Raw genomic sequence first — 17,508 nt, forward strand, 5'->3', positions numbered from 1 at the left:
TGAGGTGGGTGGATGAGACAGACAGGGCTGACAAGGCGTGTATCATTCATGCATAACGTACCTTATCCGCGGAGTCGATCGGCGCTTGCTTGACGATTGGAGTCTAGCCTGAATTTGTCAGCTGCAGAGCTGGCAGAAGGAAGACTGGACGCCCTTATTACTTACACGTGAAACAAGCCGACAAACAGGTCATCTGAATGGCAGCGATCACGCGGCAAGATATGGGCACGACTGAGAGGAAGCACAGAGAAATGTGCGTACCATTTGATCAAGCAAAACCCAGTAAAACTCCTTTTCGAACCATAGCAATCTGTCTATAAAGGTACCCTTGCATTTCCATCAAAATTACCGCCCGAGAATACCGAGCCAATCTCCAAGATTATCACTTCCAAGACAGAACAGAAAAGCCACCCGCAATCGTGTCGGTCCACCAATGAATGTCAACCCCTCTTGCCAAACAGTGTTTGCCGTCTGTCCAGCAACCCCAGATCCCACCAGCCCTCCACCCTAGACATGATGGTCCTTCTCTTCGACCGAGCCCTCGCCAGCAGCGGGCTCAGCGGACTCTTTGGCGGCGGCTGGGGAGAAGGAGAAGGAGAAGGATCCTCCGGGATGGGCGGTGGCGGTGGGATCTGAAGCCGAGGCAGGCTCTCCACGGGGCGGGCCACCTCTCCAAACCGTGACGGTCGCTCAGAAGCCGTGGGAGGCGGGGAGGCCCGGTGAACGGGAACAGGAACAGGCAGGGGCAAGGACTCGTGGACGTTGGACCCGCCAGAAGACGACGACGACGACGCCACGGATCCCTGCGATGCGAGCTTGCGCTCCTGTGGCCCCGTCACCGCCGTGGTGCCCAGACTCCGGCCCTTTCGCAGCACGTTCGGACCAGAAGCCTGTCCCCCCACGCCCTGGCCCCCACGGGCGCACCTTCACTCGAGGTCCTTGGGGGCCTCTGACGAGGGCCCCTTGATGCGGCGCCAGAGGCAGACGGAGACAATGGCAGACATGGCAAACATGATGCACAGGGCGGTGCTCAGGCCCCAGACGGCCTTGACCTCGTAGCAGGCCGTCTTGTCCGGGTCCACCCAGAGGAAGACGTTGGAGTTGGTCTTTTTGACGTTGCTGTAGACAGAGTGGATAAAGTTGGCCGTGTTGCCCTTGGACGGGTACGACTCGCACTGGAGGTAGCTGACGGGCTTGCCGAGCAGCACCGCCACGACAATCACCATGATGAGGACCGCCGCGTCGGCGCCCGTGGCGATGAGCATGGGCAGCATCGAGTCGTAGTACAGGATGTAGCTGATGGCAATGTACAGGGTGGCCAGACAGGACTGGACGGGCATTTGTCAGCCAAGAGCTCCAACAGCGAGACCAGAAAGAACAGCAGCAGAGAGAAACGTACCACGACAAGAGTGCCGACCAGCGGAGGAGGCGCAACGTAGCCGGCGTTGACGGCGTCACTGATAAAGTTGGCAGACAGGCCGATGATGGTGAGGAGCGCAATGCCCTCCATGACGCGCATGGCCGTAAAGGTCACGCCCAGGGCGCCGAGAGCAGGGGCAGAAGGCATCCTGAAGAGTGTTGTCGCGGGTGTGATGAGCGAGAGGCGGGGTCTGTTGGTGCCGTTGGCGGTCCGCAGCGGGAGATGCTTCGAGTAGAAGGGCAGAGAAGCGGTTGATGACGCTGCCGGGGAAGAAATGGTGATGGAGTGGCTCGCCAGGAGTCAGGCGAGGGAAGAAAACCGGGTACGGCAAGCAAGTCCTCGTCAGACTCGAATCTGGATGTAATGTACTTGTGGAAAATCTCGGTGGTAGTCGTGAATCAAAAGAGGACGTTGTCTTGGTTGTTTTCGTTCTACTTGCAAAGATGAAACAGCAGGGAAAGCAGACCCAGACCCAGAGATAGGAAAGGACAAAAGAAAGAGAAAAGGAAAAGAGGAGATAGGAAAAAGAGCTTGGTAGGTAGGACGATGTTTGGTTTGATGAGGAGAAGAGAGAAGAGATCGGGTTGAAGAGGCATGTCAATCGCATCTTTATACCAAGCCATGTCGTCCGGACCTCTCTGTTCTTGTCCCATGCGTGCTGGGGAGACAACGCTTCGGCTGATGCCAGAAGTAGCAACGGCGTCAATGGATACACTCGTGAGTCCAGTCAGTGCGCAGTAGCCGCGCATGTTTCAGGGCGCTCAGGGCTCAAGAAAGTCCAAGAGGGAGCGAGGTACGTACACACGCACACGCACGTCGCGACGGGTGCGATCCTGTTGGCTACACAAGCACATGGATCTTGCTTCCAGACTCATCTAGCAGAATGCATGCGCAGGCCACGGTTTCACCAAAGTCGTTGTCGAGCATTTGTCGACGTCCACACGCCGTTATTAGTGGTGTAGGCGCTCTCTGGGCCAATGGCGAGGCTGAGGATCGTCGGCGCTTGACCTGCGATGCAGCCTGCGACCGGGGTCCCCATTGGCTGGGCGCTAAACGTCGGCAGATCCAGCAAAGGACTTAGCCGCGCAGATGGGCCCCGGCCGACGACAAGACCCCGTGCATCGGCATCGATTGGCTTGCGGCGACGCACCACATGTGCGTAGTATGCTGCTGGTCTGTTCCTGCGTGGGCCGTTTTGGAAATCGGTCGCATAATGGGCGAGATGAAAGGCTTGTTTTTCTCCCGTGTGGCTGGTACCATCGAGAAGTGGTGTGCTGCCAGACAGCTCGTCGCCTTCACGTGATGGGTGATGTTGGAAGTGGAGCCAGAATTCATGGTCGCTCAAAGACGAGGAAGGTTTGAGTGCTTGCTTATCGATGATCCGGGAACGCCTACTCTAAAGCATCTCGTTTGATGCGCTCACAACTGTTTCCATGGATCCAATCATGCTGTGTTTTCTTCCCCCCCCCTGCCAAAGGTGAGCGCTCGCAGTCTGCCCGTAATTCAACTTGGCCCATCCGCCACATATAATCTATCCAAGCAAGTCGTCGGATGCGGAGCCGCCTTGAGGCTGTGCGCCGCCGGATGGCTGCTGAGGCGCAGATGACGGGGCACCCCAGATACCAGCGCTGCTCTTCTCCTTGGCCAGCTGGCCCATGGCAGGCCCCGTTGTCGGTGTGCTGGACTTCTTGATGCCAGCGCTCGCCTTGCCCCACAACGCGCCAAATGCGTCGCCGCCCCCAGGCGCAGCGGCCGGCTTGGCGCCAGGGCTTGTTACTGGCTTCATGCTGGCCATGGTACTTGGTGCGGCATTCGAGGCAGACGAGAAGCCCGACATGCCTGTGCTGGCCGGGGCCATACCCGCAGCTGGTGCGGCTCCAGATGACTGCGACTGGATGCCACCGAAATAGTTTGGCCCCGAGGGCTGGAAGCTCGTGGGCTTGGGCGCCTGTGGCTGTGCCGCCGCGGGGGCGCCGAAGGCAGAGTAGTTGGCGCCAGGCGTGCCTGACGCACTCGGTGCCGGCGATATCGACGAAAAGTTCACCATGCTGTTGAGGTTGGCCTGCTGAGGTCCAGACTGGGGCTGCGGTGCTGCAAACTGCGCGGTGCTCTGTGCGGATGGCGGTGATAGTGGTTGCGACAGCACGTTGGAGCCAGATGCTGCTGCAGCTGGGGCAGGCGCAGCGGATTGGAAGTCATCAAACTCGTCGTCGTCGTTGCCAGAAGCAGCGGCAGCGCCTATGTTTCCGCTGGAGACGCCGAAATCCGCCAAACCAGATCCGTCTGATGGCGCTGGCGCAGAAGTGGCCGGGGCAGGGTCATCGAAAGAGAACAGATCCACCTCGGGTTCCTTCTTCTTGGGTGGCTCAGCAGAGGATTTCTTCGAAGATCGCTCAGACCGGCGGGAGGTTCTGGACGAGCTGGCCGCCGGTCTGGTGTCCTCCTCTTCGTCGTACTCCTCGAAACGATCTGACCTCCCGCCCCCGCTGCGGAAGTCATTGGGCTCCTGGCCTCCAAAGCCACCTCCGTCGCCGTACACGCCACCAGAATACCCACCGAACTCGGTAGAGCTGCCGCCGTAGCCACCAGATTCGCTGCCGAATCCGCCATAGCGGCTGCCTCCCCCGCTCGAGAAGCCGCCTCCGATGCCACCCTCGACGCCGGTGTACTTGTTCTTTGTTGCCCTCGCCTTTTTCCTCTCGGTTCGGATCCTTTCGACATCGCCTAGCAGCTCGGCCAGCTCCTTGGCGCGGTTGCGTACGTTGATACCCTGGTCCTTTCCGTTCATGTCGATGAAGTGGAACTGTCGTAGCATCTTGAGCAGCGTGAGATGGCCTCGGGCATCGTCGATGACGCGCTCAGAACCGTGCTTGATGAGAAACTCGAGAAGCTGGAGGGCCTTGTAGATTTGCCGCCACTCCTCGGCGGACTTTTCGGTGAATCGGCGGTAGATCATGGGCATGATCTCGTTCAGAGTTTGGCTGCAGTTGTCAGTTTAACCCAAAAGCGCTTGTCTACGAATGCTCTTACTAGTTGAAGGTGCCATTGGCGATTTCTTGCATCAAGGTTGACGACGCTCCCCAAGGCTCATTATTAGTCGCCTCTCGCACCTGTCGCAGGGTCAGCCAAATGTTTCGTTTTGGCATAGACGAGAGAGGGATATACCTTTGCCTCCATTTCCGTATAGTTCATGACGGCTACACTCGTGTCAGTTGCAGCACGAGGTGCTGTGGCCATAAAGTGACATACCATTCTGCGCCTTCCTGAATCCTGCCTTGAGGTCGTACAAGGTCAGGTTGGAGACCGTGTCTTTCAAATCGTTCAGGTCCATTGTGCTGATGAAACAACTGCAGACGCAGTTGCTGTATCAATGCTATGGTTCGGTTCGACTGCGACGCAAGATTGTCGTCGGCTCGATCAGCGAGCTAGAGACCTATTCGTTGCCACGGTGTTGAATGGCACCAACGCCCGGCTGCGATCCGTAACGTCAGCGCCCAAGCGGTGTTCAGGAGAAAGTCACGTGAATGGCGCTGGCATGCTGGCCAGGGAGCACGACAACTACCCTACAGCGGCTACTTTACTCCGGATCTTCAGATCGAATCCTCTGTCTTTCGGTGTCTTTCGGTGTCTTCCGACAAATAGTTGTTTACTCACTTTGCATGTGCATGGAATTCAACTATGTGGTGAATCCAATCTGTTGAATGGTTGCTTCCGGATCCTAAGCTGATGATAGTACTCCGTACATCATTGCCAATTTGCATCAGGTTACTCCATGAGCAGCGGAACAGAAATGTCTAAACAGCTTTTACCCCGACGATGCTTTGGGGAATATACGTGAAGATGGTACTTCGCTATGGATTTGCAAATGTCTCACAAGACCGTTAATCTGCATACTGGAGAGACGACTTATAAATTCTGCATCTGCTTTCGAGGCATGTCGCCCTCCCAACTCGGTGACCCCAGAGCTGTGGTCCCGTTGGCGCGGAATTCCGAAAACGAGGCGCGTCCCCATTCGCGCCTCCATGGCAGACTCCCGGTTCGTACCCCTTGCAGGCCAGCGGACTCGCAAATTCTGTGGACCTGAGACTTCAGGCCACTATTTTGACGACAGCTCAGGGTCATAGAACTTTTCTCGACCTTTACTTTTCAATTCACCAACAACTGTACACTATTTCATCAACTGTATCATCACAACCATCGCATCCTCTTCGAGCAGCTTCCGTCTGTGTATTACTACCAACGAGTATGTCAATGTTGCTCTCTTTCCGTCCCACGCAGACCCTATCGCCTCGAGGCATGCACATGAGATCAGGGGCTCAGTGCCACGCTGCAGCGCAATGGGTTGGAGGCAAGCGGTGTCGGTGACCAGCATGCACTGCCCCCCGGACACTGCAATTCTTGCTCTCCATGGTCCCTGTCTGGATGCTGCCATTGGCGGCTCCAGTCGCGTCTCCTGTCAGCTTCCAGTCGACTGTATTCTGGAGATGACGGGTAGAGGAAGCCTCCTGAGCCACGGCAGCCGGCTGCATAGCACGGGGGGCATGCACCTTGACTGGTCAAACGTGTTCGCGCTCTCCTTACTTGCATTTCGCAAGCTCTGCATGCTACAACCACACGCACGTCGCAACTGGCAGTTGCGCGAGACTTCGGTTTCGGTCGGAGCTTTGGTGCAGCCAGCTGTGACTGAGGCTCAGAGACATGGAGTTGCTTGTTTCCACAGCCATTGAGCCAGCCACTGCACCCCATATTAGCCACAAGACTCGGTTTGGGGTCATTTGCGCAGCACCAAAGCTTGCACAATGCCTGCGACCCTTTCAAGCTAATTCAATGGCTCGAGCCCTCTGCCGTCACGGTGCTCAGAGCTCCCAGACGCGACGAGTTGCACGATTTCTACATACAGACCCCGCAAGCCCCGCAGTTTTCCCCTTGATCCGTTCTCTCCCATTGGAGCCTCCAAGCTAACATGCCCCTCCAGCTCCGCCGCCATGATGCCAGCAACGATGAGACCCCTCCAGCACCTACCCCGCCAGGCCATTCGCTTGCCTGCGTCGAAATCTTTCTCTCTCCCTCTCTCCGTAAACACCTCCAGACAAGCACCTCGCTTCTTCACATCCACCACGATCAAGATGAGCGACTCGAAGCCTCTGCAGGAGAAGACTGGCGGCAAGCCCCCGGTGTAAGATCAGCTCCTCCTCTGGCGCGGCCTGAGGACCATGGCCAGCCTCGTCTTCAAAGGACATCTCACTAACATACCATAGCTTCTTCGAGATCTCTTGGGAGGGCCCAGTCATGCAGGGTGGACAGCCCACCTCTCAGGTCAAGGGTAAATTGTGCAAGCTCGTCTTTTCCAACCCAATGCTAACACTAGACTTGTAGAGCAGACTGGCACGATCAAGTTCCACCTGTACGACGCCATCGTCCCCAAGACTACCGAGAACTTCCGCGCTCTCTGCACCGGCGAGAAGGGCTTCGGCTACCAGGGCTCTTCCTTCCACCGCATTATCCCCGACTTCATGCTCCAGGGCGGTGACTTCACCCGTGGTAACGTACGTGGCGAGCGACAACAGACATCACGATGAGGGCTTGGACTGATAACAATGCAGGGCACTGGTGGCAAGTCCATCTACGGTGAGAAGTTTGCCGACGAGAACTTCCAGCTCAACCACGTCAAGCCCGGTCTTCTGTCAATGGCCAACGCCGGCCCCAACACGTTAGTGTGCTCACTCCTCGCTGAACAAAACAATATGTTAACAGAGTCCAGGAACGGCTCCCAATTCTTCATCACCACCGTCGTCACCTCATGGTTGAACGGTCGCCACGTCGTCTTCGGCGAGGTCGACCAGGAGGACGGCTCTATGGACGTCGTTCAGGCGCTCGAGGCCACTGGCTCCGGCTCCGGTGCCGTCAAGTACGGCAAGCGCCCCACTATCGTGAAGTCTGGCCTTGCCTAGACGGGTGGAGTGTAATGGATCGAAGGTTGTTGCCGTCAGGATATTGGCATACCCTCCTTTCCAGAGAGGTCGAGGCATCGTGTAATAAATATCAGACCGATAGTCGGAAACATTAAATCGGGCACCACATATTCCATCTGTGGCCAGGAGAAGCTACATTTCAAATATACCCAAGGTCATGGGCATTCCCATGGCAACCACTCTCGAGGGCAGTGTGCTCGCCAACCGACGTGTCAACAATGTACACGGAATTTATTAAGCCTGTTCTGTTGTGGTCATTGCCGCGCTTCTTCTTCTTCCCCAAGCCATTTCGCGTAGTATTCGCAGTTGCTCGGGCCGACGGGCCCTCCATCCTCGCATATCTCGAAGACAGGACATCGTCCACACGGAGCTTCTGTGTACGGGCTGATGTACGGTTCTGGGTTGCCGTCCATTCCATCCTCGCGCCCTGCCCACCCTTGCGTAGACTGCTTGGCGACCCTCGACACTCTGTAGCCAGTCTTGCCCCCGACTCGTATCGGCTCGATCAGATTGTCCCACACCAACACGTCCACGAGCTTCTTCACGTCCATCTCGGTCAAAATGGTGTTATTCGTGATACCACTGGAGGACAGAAGCCGCGCAATATCCTTGACAGTGGGATAGCCCGTGAAACCAGCGGGCAACGGCAAGAGCACGTCTTTCCTCGGCGTTGACATTGCCGTGGTCTTGGCCGCCTTGGGAGCCGGCTCCTCCATCTCGCTCGCCGCCCGTTTCTTGCCCCGGTCTTCTCCCTTGATCACACCCTTTTTCGGCACCTTTTGCGTTCTTACATCATGTCCGTGCCGGCTGACGTAGCTGCTCTGCCGCTTAATGAAGTCAAAGACAACTCTTTGCAACTCCTCGATGAACGCCTCGTCCAGGTTCTGGTCGGTGTACCACGGTCCGCCGGTGGCTCGATCGCTCGGTTGGATGGATGCCTTGATGAACATCTTCTTGTTCGGATGCTCGACGTTCTTGAACGGGACGATGAGACCCTTGGTCTGCAGCTGTTTCAGGGCGTTCTTGAGGACGGTGTCGTGCATGTTCAGTCGTCGCTGGAGGGTCTGCGACCAGAGGCCATCGCCGCCCGAGTCATCGATCAGCGAGTAGACCATGCTCTGCTCTTCCGTCGTGCACTGCTTGTATCTGCGATCCAATGTCAATCCTCTGCCAATCGCCCCGCATGAACGTTCCCGCCCACTCACTTGTGCGCCTCCTGCGCGTCGCGCCATTTCCACGAGAAGGACCCTCCCGCTTCGCGCATCGTCACAAAGAGTTTGTCATCGCTGAGAGCCTGCACCGTCTCGGCCAGCAGGACCATGTCGCGATTGGGAATCACGTCGAGGGCGAGCAGATCCTCCTGCGTGAAGAGGTCGTCCTCGCGCCCAGTCTCGCGGACCTTGTCGTAGAGCATCTGCTTCATGAGGGCAAGCTTGGCAGCCTTGCCCTCCTCTTTCACCGCGGGAGGCATCGTGGGTTTGTCGTGGAGATGAGTCAGGGAAGGGATTCGAGATCGTTATGGTCGTCCGGGACAAGGGCTGTCGCCTCTACCGAGGCCCAATTACACAGCGCAGAAAAGGCGCTGGATATGAAATATGCGTTGGGCCTTTGGGGAAGGGCGGCGCCGAGTTTGAGTCGCGTGTGGAATTCTGGTGATAAAAAGTCGAAGTTTTGGGCAATGCCGCGGCGGGTGCCCCGCATAGATTGGCAGCCTTGCAGGACAGCGTGGGTCCGAGCTAGAGGAGGGTGGGGGACGACAGCTCTCAACTCAGACGCTCACAAGAAGTCCATGTATCTCTCTGGACAGGGTCACTAGCGCCATAGTGTGTCTGCTTGATCAATATCCTGATCAGAGGTGGGACCCAAATCGAGCATAGCTATGTGTATTGGCCTGCAAGCACTATTGCGACTGAAAGCTGCACGAGGCCACAGATAAGTCTGTGCTTTTGTGTACGTACAGTTAGTGATATATACGTCTGTCACCATTGGAATGCACGCCAAGTTTACCATCCGCGATAGGTGTACAATTCCTGAGACTCCATAGTACGATCAATAATTGACTGCAAGATGCCTAGCTCAACCGTTCCCTACTGGCTTCACGTGCCCCTCCCTTTTGCGCCGCAAACTCCCATGCCCATCGTAATGTTCAAGCCATGCAAGAACCCCAAGCCCTGGAGTATATATAACATTGAGAGAAAGTAAAACCGAAACCAGAAACCAATGTCAAGACGCTGTATGCCAATTCTAACATGTCTCAGCTGGCGGCGGTGGTATCTTCAGGCTCCTTTGTGTCCTTTGCGGGCTCCTGATGATCGCCCTTGTCCTTGTCCTCGCCCGTCTTCGGTTGTTCCGGGTCGACGTCCATAGCACTGGACTCTGTCGCATCCTTACCAGCAGAGTCCACTGCTTCCACTGCCTCCGCGGGCTTTTCTGCAGATTTGCTGGCCTCTGCTTCTGGCTCCTCCCTGGCTTCGGATGTGGCTTTGGCTGCTTCTTCCGGCTTGCCGTCGGCCGAGGCAGCGGAGTCTGCGGTTGTCGCGGCGGCTGCCTCAGTGTCGACTTCCTCGGTCTTGATGACGGCTTCATCCGCAGGTGCCTCGTCGTCCATGCCGACGTCACCATCGTGGTCGACTTGCGTCGCATCGTTGGTGTCGTTTGCGCTCTTTCGAGGCTCTTCCGACTTTTGCGCTGGTTCAGTCTCAGGCTCCTCGACTGGGCGTTCTGGCATAGCCACGTCGTCGATGGTATCATCGTTGGGGTCGTTGGGCTCGTTGACCTCGCCTGCAGGCGGCTGCGCACCTTGCTCATCATCCTGATTGGCACTCCGCGACCGCTTGCCGTTTACACCGTCTCCGTTTGCTTCACGGTGATCGTCAAACGGACGCTTCTTTTCGGTAGATCGCGTAGCGCCATTAGCCCTGGCGTGCTCGTCATCGTCGCTCGCCTCAAACTCCGCGCCGTTCTCGACATGCTTGTCCCATTGTCTTTCCGACATGCGGACGTCCTTGTTCTCGTCCTCATCTAGATCATCCAGCTCTGCTTCCTCTTCATCGGTCATGCCACCAAACGGTTTCCGCGGGACGTCTTGCAACTGCACGGACGGAGCAGGTCCAGTCTGGCGCAGATTGTCGATAACTTGTGCTGTTATTTTCTCAAGGTATTCGCGACTGTTGGAATTCTCCATGTTGGAGGATCGGACGTTTAGCTCAAAGTCAGGAGCGTAATACTGTGCATCATCATTAGCTTCGGCTCAAACCAGAGCATGATCTGGCGCACTCACCTCGTAGTACTCATTGTATGGTAATGTTCGTTGCATATTGGCGCCAACAAGCACGCCAGTCTCAAAGGCCCAGGTACGGGCAACGTTTCTCATGGTGTAGCCACCGCCACCGAGCACCAGAGTCGGTAGATTGTAGCTTTTGACGAAGCTCACACAGTTAGCGTGGCCGTCCATGCTCAGATTGAAGCAGCCCAGTCGATCTCCCGAGAGACTGTCTCCACCACACTGAAGAACAACAGCTTCGGGCTGATAATAGTTCATGACCGCATCGATCACAGGCTCGAAGATGGATTTGTACGATTCGTCCGTAATGCCGTCGCGCAGTGGGTAGTTGACCGAGTAGTTTTTGCCTTGACCGATTCCGATATCACGCAGCTCGCCCGTTCCAGGAAAGTATTCGCCGTATTTGTGGAAAGAGACTGTCATCACGCGATCGGTCGTGTAGAAAGCTTCCTCCACGCCGTCGCCGTGATGCACGTCAATGTCGATGTACAGAACGCGCTTTTTGAATCGCAAGAGCTCGAGAATGCCGAGGACAATGTCTACTGATCGTTAGCGAACCCCTCGCAGCCGACGGACCAGCACTTACCGTTGACGTAACAAAAGCCACTTGCCTCCGACTTCTTCGCGTGATGAAGGCCACCCGCCCAATTGACCGCAATGTCGCATTTCTGGCGGTTCAATCGCGCTGCTCCCTCCATGCTGCCACCGGCGCTGATACCACAGAACTCAAAGAGGCCATCAAACACGGGGCAGTCGTCGCCCACGTTGTACTTTCCTTGCTCCCGCATGTAGCTGTCCATATTGTCGGGCGTGACCTTTTGCAAAAAGTCAATGTAGTCGTCGGTGTGAAACTGCGTCATCTCTCCGCGCGTGGCAGGTTTCGCGCGCTGTGCGCCATCAGCAGCCGTACACATACACTATCGAGAGTGGCACTCACGTAAATCTCCATCTTCTGGTACAAGTCATACTGCATAATTAGACTGTGCGCGAGACGGATTCTGTGCGGCTTCATGGGATGGCCCGTGACGTAGGCATAATTGCCAATGTCCGAGTCGTAAAAGTAAGCGACCTTCTTTGGAGACGAGTCGTTGTTCAGAGCCTTTGAACCCAGCTGGGTTGCCATGGCTTCGTCGTCACCCATGTTGGTCCGAGTGTCAAAAAAACTGATGAAGGCTTGTCGCGGTTATATCGATGGCAGCCTGGTTGGGGTTCGAGCATAATGCACGCAAAGAGTGCTCGTAGACGTCGGGTGGGAAGGCGGACAGAAAGGGTTGACTGAGATCGGCGGCGCGCGCTCTTACACCAGCTGGCGCAGATTACCTAATTACAAGGAGCAAGGCTGCGTAGCCTCGTGCCCGTGTGGCTAAGCAGTCCCTCTGATTGGCCTCTGCAGCAGCAGCTGGCAACGAACGCCACACAGGCGTAAAGTTACTAAGCAACCCGGTGGCAGCTCCCAGAGCACGCTCAAGGCTGCAGGCACTGGCGTCAACGCCATCGGCCTAATAAGGTGATCATCGCACTTCCAAGCTCCACCACCTTCTACGCAATTACTTGACGACCTCAACCAGTCTCCTCCGCCAAACAGCTTCTGTCAACCAGTCACACCACAAAACACGGGAACAGACATCATGGAGCGCTTTAGGCATCTTCTTGGAGGCGGCGGCCTTGGTGGCGGCCCTGCGCCTGGCCAGGTGAGCTCCCTTGAAGCTGCGATCCCTTACGCCCAAGATTTGCGATAGCTGACGTCCGACAAAGGACAACTCGAGCCTCATCGATAACTCCGAGACAGTGTACATTTCCTCTCTAGCTCTTCTCAAGATGCTTCGACACGGCCGAGCCGGTGTGCCTATGGAAGTCATGGGCCTGATGCTGGGCGAATTTGTGGACGACTTCACGGTCAAGGTCATGGATGTTTTCGCGATGCCGCAGAGTGGTACCGGTGTCAGTGTAGAGGCTGTCGACCCAGTTTTCCAGACAAAGATGATGGACATGTTGAGGCAAACAGGCCGGTAAGAACAACTTGGCATATTGATGGCTGCTAAGCAGGACTGACTGACACGCATAGGCCTGAGTCTGTAGTAGGCTGGTATCACTCGCATCCTGGTTTCGGATGCTGGCTTTCGTCGGTCGATATCAACACACAGCAGTCATTCGAGCAGCTCAATCCCCGAGCTGTCGCTGTGGTCGTGGACCCCATCCAGTCGGTCAAAGGCAAGGTCGTCATCGACGCATTCCGCCTGATTAACCCACAACTCTTGATGATGGGTCAGGAGCCCCGTCAGAGCACGAGCAATCTCGGGCACCTGAACAAGCCATCGATCCAAGCTCTGATCCATGGACTCAACCGGCACTACTACTCGATTGGTATCCAATACCGCAAAACAGGCCTGGAGGAGAACATGTTGATGAACTTGCACAAACACGTCTGGACCGAGGCTCTTGAGATGAACGATTTCAAGGCGGAAGGCACCAAGAACAAGGACCGACTGAAGCAGCTGGTGGACTTGGCGGATGGCTACGAGAAGCGAGTCAAGGAGGAAACGGAGCTAACGAAGGAACAGCTCAAGACGCGCTATGTCGGCAAGCTGGACCCCAAGAAGCATCTCGAGGACGTTGGGCGCGAGCTCATCGAGGACAACATTGTTGCGGTGTCGCGGCAAATGATCGACAAGGAGGCCGCTGTGCCAAAGAAAGAGGGTCGAACGGGCATGGACAACGGCGTTGTGGAGGAGATGGAAGTGGAGGAGGACTTATAAGCTCGGGCGAACTAGAGCATTGGCTGGCCTGGGAATGTAGGACTAACCGGCGTTGGGGAACAGCTTTCGTCAGGATTTAGACGACACATAGGCCCGGCGTGCTCGATCATACATTTGGGTTCAAAAATCAGCGTCTCCTCGTGTCCTCGCGTGTTTCGCCATGTCCTCTGCTGGCCTCCCCTCAGCTTGGTACTGTTCACCAACAGAGTGTGCAGTTCGTCTCGGTCAAGCTTGGTTTTCCACAAGAACAACCACTATATTGCTCATATTCGCGATCTTCCGTGAACAATATAGGCTGCGAAGTTTGAAGGCCTAAAATTTCTTCACTCTCAGAACATGTATTCACTTTCTTTATTACGACAAATCAGCAGCTACTAACTTCAAGCTCGCTCACCATCTCAGCCTCTTTGCAAACCCAACCACACATTCCCACACGCTCCTGTCGGATCCTCGTCTTATCTCTCGAGGATAGGTAAGATGTCGTTCCATGCACTACTGCGCGCAGCCGCTCGATGGCCCATGGCATTCCTGTGTGGCATCGACGCTCGGGATAACCGTCGAGGTCGCATCCGAAAGCCACGCCCTGTCGTCGACGTTGCCGTCCCAAACAACGCTAATGATTGGGCCCAGCACACAAATAAGGTGATTCAAGAGCACGCGCCCTCCAAGGGCCCCCCTTCCGGTGTGAAGCACGCGGCTGTACCTCGTCGACCTGTGCCCCAGCGATCCATCCCTCGCCGACCCGTCGGTGCACCAGTCAAAGCTTGCCGGCAGACCACCAAGGCTGTCGTTGCACCTCTAAGAAGCCGCCAGGTTTTGGAGGACCACTCACCGATGGAGCCCCAGGTGGTGGTGGAGCTGGTCGGTACAATTGCCAGAGTGTTTTCTCATATCCCCTACGCAGTCGTCGGGCTTGCTGCCATGGTGTGTCACGGCCTGCCTGGTGCGAAGCCCAGCCGGATCGTCCTCGCCTGCCCTGGGCATGCCAAAGACGTGGTCCGAGGCTGGGCCGTCGCCCAGGGCCTGCGATCCGGCCACGCCCCCAACCTGTTCAGCGTCATGTCTTCCGACGGCAGGATGCGCGTGGTGGAGATTGGCTACATTGCATGTGGGTTTGAAGCACTGGCAATCACTCACATGGGCGCTGACCAGGCCAAGATCTTGTCGCTGGCGACGATTGCGAATCTCATCGCCACAGCGTACGTGCGCGAGCTCACCATTGCCACGACCAACCACCACCGTCAGGATACCCATGCCAACGATTTGCGCTGGGTGCTGTCCGCCATGATTCAGCGTGGCGAGCGACTGAGCTATCCGCTTGTGGGCTCAGTCATGACCCTTGAATTCTGGGTACCCTTTACGACGGCCTACCCTGACACCGTAGGCCTTTTTGCCGATGCTGGCCTGGCTGCGGAGGTTGATCCCGAGGAGCGGTTTGCTCTGGAGGAGGACTTCGCCCTCCACTACGACGACTCCGAGACCTCGTCGCGCTGGTCGTGCGAGGGTACTCTGGGGCTTTACTGAAGCTGTGCTCATGCAAAGGTAGAGGCTCATGTGTAAGTCTGTAGCGGGTTATTTGACATGTGTTGTTTGGTATGGCTGCACGTTTCTTATCACTATGCTTTGTCAGCTACAGCTCGTCAGTTCCATAATCCGTCAATTGACACCAACAGCACATCAGTATACTTGTACACTCAAGGAATAAAACAACTTCTTATGTTTCGACCCCATTCCCATCAACTGTCTCATCTAGTTTTGTCCACTGACCAGTTTCATTCTCACTTTACCCAGCACAAAATCACCGCTCCCACCCAGGAGAAGCTTGGAGGCAAGGCCGTCCGTCCTGCATACACCGTTCTCGGATTTCGCCGGTGCATAGGCAAGGGCCCTTGAGGTTGCGGAAGAGATGCCCTGCCCCGGCACATTGGTCCGGAAAATATCCTAGAAATAATGGCGGTGTTTAAAATATTTCTCTCTCTCTGCCGCATGTCGCTGAACGTTTTGGATGTGTCAATGATAGATGTGGTCAAGGGGCGGTCTTCCACCTCGAAGGCACAGTATTGAGGATTGTGCCTATTTGGGTAGTCACAGGCATACTCTGGCCAACCACATCGCGTGCTCCCGGTTATGGCGGGCCAGTCCAGCGAGGCGCAACAGATTCGATTCACTTGGATGGACAAGTTCAGGGCACAACTTTGAATCACATCTTCGAACTGCCTCAATATACTTTAATGCGCATGACACAGTCCTGTCTTGGTATGTATACTGATAGTTCACTTTGCCAGCAGAACCGGTGCATCATCCGGCGAAGCATAAAGGCTCCGCCAGGCGTGATGGGAAGCGGACTACCCTGTATCTATCTATGATGCTGATACACAACACAAGGGGCTGGGGCCGATCCAATGCTCTTACTCATCAGCCTCAGCCGGCCAGAAGAACCAGGTCACAGCCATGGTGAATTTGATAATGGCGGCCAGCCAGAGGGCACCCTCAATGCCCACAGCACTATGCGCAAAGAGACCACCGGCGACGGCGCCGGCCAAAAGCAGCAGCGGCGCTGCTGCCCTCCGATTCCTCTCGACATTGTTCACGGCAAACAGGTCCTGGTCCGAGAACAGATCACAGTAAATGCTGGTCAGCACGACACTGGTGAGGGCGTTGTATTTGAGCGCGCGACTCGTGACAGCCTGCCCGCAGCTCTGGAACGCCACCAGCGCCAGGGGCAGGAGGACGTTCCAGGAGGTCGTGTCCGGGCTCTCGGGGGCATCTGTAAAGGTGACAATGCAGGCGGCGGCCACGGTGAGGAGCGTCTGCGCCAGGAAGGACACGCAGAGGACCCAGCGACGCTTGGGGGAAAAGTACCGGTGGAAGCGCGCGAAGAAGAAGGAGCCCACGCAGAAGGAGAGCAGGGAGATGCCCGAGCGGAAGAGACGTGTTGTCACTGGCGGATAGGCGAGGGAGGCCAGTCCCAGGCCCACGTAGACGGTGTTTCCTACAATTACACGGCGGTCAGCATTGGGTTGCTCTTGGGCGAGGACTACGCGTTGACCGCACCAGTTTGCATGGAGACAAAGGCGCCCCAAACGAGAGTGGAAGCGCTGTCGAGCAGCCCCGTCACGACGTAGCAGAGGAGCAGCATGAGGTCAGCCCACGAGCGGTTGATCTCGACATTGAGGGCCTTGTGACATCGCGCGACGAGGGAGGCGGACGGCGCCTTGGTGCCATTGCCACCGAGTAAAGGCTGCTGCTCGCCGCCGTTGACGTGGGAAGTCATGTTGGCGCTTCCGAGGGGCAGAGAGGCAGGGACGTGAGGTTGTGGAAGGGAGGAGGTGAGTTGGAAAGTGAAGGATGAGCTCGCGTGCGATCAAATTATCGAACGACGCTGAACGGTGGTGGAGACGATGGGCGGGCAATTGACCTAGACGGCCTACCTGGGGTATTGCGCCGTATCCTCCAGTCCAGCCCTGTACGTACTCATCAAGAGCCTCCACGACTCAATGGCTCGAAGATCCTCCGCAGCTAAGTACATGGACACTCCAACAGAATTGACCGACACCCAAGTCCAAGACTGGAGAATGGGCGTCACTCGACTTCAATCCGGGCACGTCGAGTCCGTAATTAGCTCCAACAACTCCATGACCCGTCCATGTCTTTCCCTGGGCGCGGCAGTCAGCAGTGAGCAGTTTTCACAGTTCAGCGCTTCGCTCTCCACTGTACCGCAGGGATCTCAGCGCTGTAATCCACCTACCTGTCCAGGTCCGGCCTTTAGGCCCCCCCGGCGGCCCAGCCCATGTCCAGTCCAACCCCGAACTTCAGCCAGCTTCGCCGCCTGCCGTTGCTGTCCGCGTAATTCCCGTCGGGGCTCCATCGGATATGGTTCGGTGTCCACAGCGTCCATGTCACGGTCCTGCTCCTGACTCCTGCATGTACTCCAGCCCCGAGTCCTGCCCCACCCGCTCATCGTTCGCAACTTCGTAGCACTACCCCGAGAGCTGGTGAGGGGACGCGACGCTTCCCGCTCGCGGCTTCTTCACTCCATTCTCTCGGACGGTTGGCTCTGTCCCCTGTCCCAGGCCC

At 56.5% G+C, this 17,508-nt stretch overlaps 8 protein-coding genes across 8 annotated transcripts; 3 read left to right on the top strand and 5 right to left on the bottom strand.

The window, feature by feature from the left end:
* Positions 1–440: 440 nt before the first annotated feature.
* On the bottom strand, positions 441–1,567 carry J7T54_008404 (uncharacterized protein; the record flags this gene model as incomplete). The annotated part of the gene is made up of 3 exons (XM_051505439.1): positions 441–905; positions 987–1,328; positions 1,400–1,567. 3 exons carry the CDS (start codon positions 1,565–1,567, stop codon positions 441–443), a joined length of 975 nt encoding a protein of 324 aa, XP_051363174.1.
* Positions 1,568–2,951: 1,384 nt separating this feature from the next.
* On the bottom strand, positions 2,952–4,751 carry J7T54_008405 (uncharacterized protein; the record flags this gene model as incomplete). The annotated part of the gene is made up of 4 exons (XM_051505440.1): positions 2,952–4,401; positions 4,451–4,530; positions 4,586–4,617; positions 4,670–4,751. 4 exons carry the CDS (start codon positions 4,749–4,751, stop codon positions 2,952–2,954), a joined length of 1,644 nt encoding a protein of 547 aa, XP_051363175.1.
* Positions 4,752–6,546: 1,795 nt separating this feature from the next.
* On the top strand, positions 6,547–7,371 carry J7T54_008406 (Peptidyl-prolyl cis-trans isomerase; the record flags this gene model as incomplete). The annotated part of the gene is made up of 5 exons (XM_051505441.1): positions 6,547–6,596; positions 6,679–6,743; positions 6,797–6,966; positions 7,024–7,130; positions 7,182–7,371. The coding sequence occupies 5 exons, from the start codon at positions 6,547–6,549 to the stop codon at positions 7,369–7,371; spliced, it is 582 nt and encodes a 193-aa protein (XP_051363176.1).
* Positions 7,372–7,646: 275 nt separating this feature from the next.
* On the bottom strand, positions 7,647–8,863 carry J7T54_008407 (DNA-directed RNA polymerase III subunit RPC6; the record flags this gene model as incomplete). The annotated part of the gene is made up of 2 exons (XM_051505442.1): positions 7,647–8,538; positions 8,598–8,863. The coding sequence occupies 2 exons, from the start codon at positions 8,861–8,863 to the stop codon at positions 7,647–7,649; spliced, it is 1,158 nt and encodes a 385-aa protein (XP_051363177.1).
* A 783-nt stretch (positions 8,864–9,646) lies between these two features.
* On the bottom strand, positions 9,647–11,816 carry J7T54_008408 (histone deacetylase RPD3; the record flags this gene model as incomplete). Its single annotated transcript, XM_051505443.1, has 4 exons — positions 9,647–10,618; positions 10,673–11,214; positions 11,262–11,562; positions 11,613–11,816. 4 exons carry the CDS (start codon positions 11,814–11,816, stop codon positions 9,647–9,649), a joined length of 2,019 nt encoding a protein of 672 aa, XP_051363178.1.
* Positions 11,817–12,303: 487 nt separating this feature from the next.
* J7T54_008409 (26S proteasome regulatory subunit) lies at positions 12,304–13,431 on the top strand (the record flags this gene model as incomplete). Its single annotated transcript, XM_051505444.1, has 3 exons — positions 12,304–12,366; positions 12,431–12,684; positions 12,741–13,431. The coding sequence occupies 3 exons, from the start codon at positions 12,304–12,306 to the stop codon at positions 13,429–13,431; spliced, it is 1,008 nt and encodes a 335-aa protein (XP_051363179.1).
* A 519-nt stretch (positions 13,432–13,950) lies between these two features.
* J7T54_008410 (uncharacterized protein) lies at positions 13,951–14,955 on the top strand (the record flags this gene model as incomplete). Its single annotated transcript, XM_051505445.1, has 1 exon — positions 13,951–14,955. One exon carries the CDS (start codon positions 13,951–13,953, stop codon positions 14,953–14,955), a length of 1,005 nt encoding a protein of 334 aa, XP_051363180.1.
* Positions 14,956–15,839: 884 nt separating this feature from the next.
* J7T54_008411 (uncharacterized protein) lies at positions 15,840–16,705 on the bottom strand (the record flags this gene model as incomplete). Its single annotated transcript, XM_051505447.1, has 2 exons — positions 15,840–16,423; positions 16,486–16,705. 2 exons carry the CDS (start codon positions 16,703–16,705, stop codon positions 15,840–15,842), a joined length of 804 nt encoding a protein of 267 aa, XP_051363181.1.
* Positions 16,706–17,508: the final 803 nt, after the last annotated feature.

The sequence above is a fragment of the Emericellopsis cladophorae genome, assembly GCF_022114955.1.
Source record: "Emericellopsis cladophorae strain MUM 19.33 chromosome Unknown NODE_14_length_400046_cov_116_985211, whole genome shotgun sequence".
Taxonomy (NCBI): domain Eukaryota; kingdom Fungi; phylum Ascomycota; class Sordariomycetes; order Hypocreales; family Bionectriaceae; genus Emericellopsis; species Emericellopsis cladophorae.